The sequence below is a fragment of the Sardina pilchardus genome, chromosome 2 (assembly GCF_963854185.1).
Source record: "Sardina pilchardus chromosome 2, fSarPil1.1, whole genome shotgun sequence".
In the NCBI taxonomy this organism is placed as follows: domain Eukaryota; kingdom Metazoa; phylum Chordata; class Actinopteri; order Clupeiformes; family Clupeidae; genus Sardina; species Sardina pilchardus.
This window is the reverse complement of record NC_084995.1, coordinates 6,772,238-6,778,237: the sequence shown is the minus strand read 5'-3', so window position 1 is coordinate 6,778,237 and position 6,000 is coordinate 6,772,238. Positions and strand designations below refer to the sequence as shown.

Genomic DNA, 6,000 nt, shown 5'->3' with positions numbered 1-6,000 from the left:
GAAGATAGATCTTTATCTTTACATGCTTCAGCTTCTGTTCAAGCACAACAGTGATCAAGTATATGATTGACATGTCCCAAAGGCTAGACATGTATAGTTCTCCATGCGTAGGCCTATGCACAACCATTTGAATTCATTGTTGCCTGTTACAGATAGTGCTGTTTAACCCTATAATGCCTGACCCAATAAATAATGGTCAGAAAATTCTATTTTTTAGAATCTGGAGTCTTTATTAGGCCCTAAACCAAAATATAAAAAAAAAAATGTAAAAAAATATTTGCAAATACGTTTTTCTGTTTGTATCATATTTGATACATTGGGCATTACACACACGTTGGTCAATAACAAGAACTTGGACATCTGTAAGATTTTTGGTCATCCATAACATCCAAATCTTTCTTTCTTCAAACAGCTGCCTTTTTACATCCATTTCTTTCATTTTGCAATGAGATAACCAGGCAGAAGCGTTACTTTTAGTAGAACTTTTCTCGTCATGCTCTGTATTTGGAGTCCTATTTCTATTTTACACTTCATCATCTGTCTCTACATGGCCCTGTATGTCACTCAAATTGCCATCAAGGAATTTCAGAACATTTTCAGTAGAGAACTTTCTTTTATACCTCTGTAAATTAGCCATAGCATGGATTTTTAGGAATTTTGAATACGGATTATGAATTATTTGTTGTAAATATCACATTTTAATATGTAAATTGTGTAATTGATTCATTAAACACTGTATGGAAGACATAATACTCATATAATATCCAAAAAAAAAAAAAAAAAAGCCCCCATGACCACTGAGGGAATTACCTGCTGTATCAAATTTGATACTAACATTTTCTGCTCGATTTTACACAAAACTACATTTGAATTTTTTTTTTTTAAATTGTTTCTTGAACAAAGCAATATTTCATTTTAAAATATTGATACATATGTAAAGGTAAATCTCACCATAAAATCATCAAATTACCAATATCCTTGACCTTTGCATAACCATCAGGGTGCTAATGAGATTCCACCATTTTGAATTGTAACAAACCACTTGTCAGATTTGTTATAATGCAAAAGGTATCCAACAGGGGGCAAAAGACAAGTAACAGATTGTATACAACTGGGTGTTATGCAAAGTTTATATCTCATGGTGATGCAATGGGTCTCAGAAATGCATGTATCAAATCTGATACGCACGGCACTATAGGGTTTGGTGACCTCAGTGTCACTTACATTTTGGTCTGATATGACACAGAGCTGGAATAGACAGCTCCTACAATGATGAGAAGTGAGTGCACTCCCAAATGTAAAACAGGAGCAGAATCTGTTGGTTGATGTCTTTAATGAACCTGCCTAATCAAATTTAAATGAATTGTCTCCCAGCTATTTATTTGATTGTGCTCATATTTGCTGCTTATTGCAGGCTATGATTGGCTTTGATCTAATTAAACAGGAAATGTGTGTGTATGTGTGTGTGTCTGTGTGTGTGTATGTGTGTGTGTGTGTGTGTGTGTGTGTGTGTGTGTGTGTGTGTGTGTGTCTGTATGCTTGTTTGTTTGCAGATTACGGTGCCTGGTGAAACAGTTGGAGAGGGGAGAGGCATCCCTGGTTGACCTCAAGAAGAATCTTGAATATGCAGCATCTGTGCTCGAGTCTGTGTACATTGAAGAGACAAGGTAAGGTTCTTCTGTAGAGCATGACAAATGCAGCCCTGAAATAGCAAAGAATCAATAAATGTGCACCATTAAGGGACAATGGCAAATATAAACCATAGAGTACAAGGACATATGCTCACAATGTTTAGAGTGCACATCTATTTGGCTGGTTGTGTGTGTGTGTGTGTGTGTGTGTGTGTGTGTGTGTGTGTGTGTGTGACTGTGTGTGTGTGTGTGAGAGAGAGAGAGAGAGAGAGTATGCGTGCGTGCGTGCGTGCGTGCGTGCGTGCGTGTGTGTGTAGAGGGGGAGGGGATGTGATTGATGAATGACTTCAGCATTAATAGTGGGGCATGATTCAGGACATGATTGGATAGCAGCCGGTCAGTGAGGATGAGGTCACGCTGACTGACAGCCCTCGTCACAAATCACCAGTGAAACAATGAAACAGCCCCCTCAGCCCTGGCAGTGGAAGAGGGGAAAACCGCTCAGGGCATCAGTAGAATGAACATGGGGGTGTGGAGGCCATAAATTATATGCTGTTTCCTAGAAGCCCATTTGAGTTACTGTAAGCCATATGCTAAATGGGTCCGCAGAAAGCTAGCCCGTATAATGTTTAGTAACCCTATCTCAATGGAGAGGCATCAGGTACGAGATGGCTCTGGTAAGGCCTTAGTCCATGGTCCACTCTACACTGAGAAATTGAGAGTGTGTTTTTTTTTCAGAGAGTGTTACAACATTGCTTCCTCGGACACCTCTCTATCTGAGCTGGTGTAATTGCACATGTGCAGCACTGGTAGTTATAGGCTACAGTAACTAGCCACAGCTGCCAAGCCTCTGCCTCTGTGCAGTAAGCCCCCTCTCGCCCAGCTCTCTCCAACACGCCAGATCCTCAACCCAGCACTAATGGAGCTGCAGCACCTCAACACTGCTGTGTGTTCAGTGCAAACAGACTCTTTCAGGTTTTTCACATTTTGTTGTGTTTCAGACTCATCTTAAAATGGATTCAATTCAATCATTTTTTTCTCTTCAGTCTACACACAATGCTGGCAGTTGGAGCTTGGTGGTTGGAGTGTTTTGTAAATGTATAAATAACAAAAGACTGAAATATCGCATTTACATAAGTATTCAGACCCCTTGTTTTGACACAATTGAGCTCTGGTGCATCCTACTTCTATCAATGGTCCTTGAGATGCTCTTACAACTTGACTGGAGACCACCTGTGCCTAAATGAATTCATTGGACATTATTAGAAGAGGCACACATCTGTCTATACAAGGTCTCACAGTTGAAGGTGTATGTCAGAGTGAAAACCAAGCAAAGAAGCCGAGAGAATTGTCCGTAGACGTGTGAGACAGGATTGTGTCAAGAGACAGATCTGGGGAAAGATACAAGAACATTTCTGGAGCATTGCAAGTGCCCAGGTCACTAGGAATGAGTTCCTTTGTGGACATGGGAGAGTCCTTACAGAATGACAACCATCAGTGCTGCTCAGTGCTTGGCCTCCTCGACACACACCTTAGGGAATTGTGGCCAAATAGACTGTTGGTTGTTTCAAATCTTTTCCAATTGAGAATGAAGGAGGTTGTACTCTTGGGCACTTTCAATACTGCCGAAAACTTCTCATATCCTTCCCCAGATATTCTTCACACAACCCTGTCTTGCAGATCTACAGACTATTCTCTTAACCTCGTGGCTTGGTTTTCGCTCGGACATACTGTACACCATCAACTGTGAGATCTTATACAGACCTTTGTGTGCCTCTCCTAATAATGTCTAATGGATTAATCTAAGCACAGTGGACTCCAGTCAAGTTGTAAGAGCATCTGAAGGACCATTGATAGAAGTGGGATGCACCAGAGCTCAATGGCAAGCGTCAGAACAAAGGGTCTGAATACTTACGTAAATGGGATATTTTAGTCTTTCATCTTTTACAAATCTACGAAACACTCCAAACACCTGCTTTTTGTGTGGAGTATATGGGCATTGTGTGTATATTGATAGCAACAAATACATTTAATCCATTTTAAGATGAGTCTGAAACAAAATGTGGAAAACATGCACTGTAGTTGAAGTTGAGATAACTATTCCCAAGAAGCAACCATCCCCAATGGGGGCATCTCTTCTCTCAAAAATGAATTTTCTTCTCTTGAGAAATAGATCAGGTCTCATTGAGACCTCACCTGTTTCCATTGAGACCTCACCAGTTTCCATTGAGACCTCACCAGGTCTCTATTTTGAGATAGTTGGTTGAACTTAAGTTGGACTTGGGTGAGACAAGGGGAGGACTTTTTTGCAGCTTTGTCTTTGTGCTTATCTTTCCTTGTTTCTCCTAAAAGGCCTTTCTTAGGAACAGGTGAGATCTTGTTTTAGACTTTGCTGTCCTATGGGCACTGGTTGGCTTAATGGTTGCATCATGTCACAGCAAATATGAGGAGTCGAATGATGAATTATTTGTGTCTCATCTGATGTTTCAATTAGCCAGTTTTTTTCTTAATCTCAATTGATGACGATGAAATGAAATGAAAATGTAATAGAATATCACATGACAGGCGCTGCGACCATGACGAGGAGATGCTGCTGCTATGAGCAGGATGTAGTGCAAGCGTGAGCTTCCCCATGCAGCCTTGTGTAGCCTGACTGGCTCTTCTGTTCTCTGGCTGGTGGGACGAGGGTGGGATGAGGGCGAGCTTGGCTGCAGGACGTGAACATGTGCTGGACCAGACCCTTCCTTCAGTCCACAGAGTCTCTCACAACATAGTGACACTCATAGCTGCTTCTTCTAGGATTGTGTGCCACATTACCTCACTCTCACACAACACTCTCTTCTCTTCTCTCTTTGCTACATTCTCTCTCCCCCTCTCCTCCACTCTCTCTCTTTCTCTCGGTCTCTTACTTTCTTTCCCACTTTTTCTTTTTCTCTCTTTCTTCCCTCACTCTTTTTCTTGTCCACTATCGTTGGTCCTCACTTCTTCTTTACACCAGTGCACTCCATCACAAATTATAACTGGTCTAAAATCAGTTTTAAAATGAACATTTTCACTCTAACTGTATTTTAGACTTTACTGATGTTGGTATTGTTGATCCTTTGAGACTTTATTATTGACCTTATGCGATATTGAGTGCCAAAGCTAGAAGTGGCATTAGATCAAATGTATGGTTACAGTAATTAGTTAGTATGATTGAACTCTGTCTTTCTCAGGAGACTGGTGGACACCGAGGATGAGCTCAGCGACATCCAGTCCGACTCGGTGCCGTCGGAGGTGCGTGATTGGCTGGCGTCCACCTTCACGCGTCAGATGGGGCTCATGCTGCGGCGCACGGAGGAGAAGCCGCGCTTCAGGAGCATCGTCCACGCCGTGCAGGCCGGCATCTTCGTGGAGAGGTGAGGGGGCGGGGCTCCAACCACACCACACCATACAACTCACTCTCATAACTCTCTTGCATACAACTCACTCTCGTAACTCTCTTGCATACAACTCACTCTCGTAACTCTCTTGCATACAACTCACTCTCGTAACTCTCTTGCATACAACTCACTCTCGTAACTCTCTTGCATACAACTCACTCTCGTAACTCTCTTGCATACAACTCACTCTCGTAACTCTCTTGCATACAACTCACTCTCGTAACTCTCTTGCATACAACTCACTCTCGTAACTCTCTTGCATACAACTCACTCTCGTAACTCTCTTGCATACAACTCACGCTCGTAACTCTCTTGCATACAACTCACTCTCGTAACTCTCTTGCATACAACTCACGCTCGTAACTCTCTTGCATACAACTCACTCTCATAACTCTCTTGCATACAACTCACGCTCATAACTCTCTTGCATACAACTCACGCTCATAACTCTCTTGCATACAACTCACGCTCATAACTCTCTTGCATACAACTCACGCTCATAACTCTCTTGCATACAACTCACTCTCATAACTCTCTTGCATACAACTCACGCTCATAACTCTCTTGCATACAACTCACTCTCATAACTCTCTTGCATACAACTCACTCTCATAACTCTCTTGCATACAACTCACGCTCATAACTCTCTTGCATACAACTCACTCTCATAACTCTCTTGCATACAACTCACTCTCATAACTCTCTTGCATACAACTCACTCTCATAACTCTCTTGCATACAACTCACTCTCATAACTCTCTTGCATACAACTCACGCTCATAACTCTCTTGCATACAACTCACGCTCATAACTCTCTTGCATACAACTCACTCTCATAACTCTCTTGCATACAACTCACTCTCATAACTCTCTTGCATACAACTCACTCTCATAACTCTCTTGCATACAACTCACTCTCATAACTCTCGCATACAACTCACTCTCAT

The 6,000-nt window shown here is 41.8% G+C and overlaps 1 protein-coding gene across 1 annotated transcript in view; it reads left to right on the top strand.

The window, feature by feature from the left end:
• The window catches only part of pde1cb (phosphodiesterase 1C, calmodulin-dependent b), an 87,467-nt gene that overhangs the window by 60,166 nt on the left and 21,301 nt on the right, over positions 1-6,000 (top strand). Inside the window, exons 4-5 of the mRNA XM_062517349.1 lie at positions 1,554-1,667; positions 4,847-5,029. Coding sequence (XP_062373333.1) covers positions 1,554-1,667; positions 4,847-5,029 — 297 coding nt within the window. The remainder of the gene's footprint in view (positions 1-1,553; positions 1,668-4,846; positions 5,030-6,000) is intronic.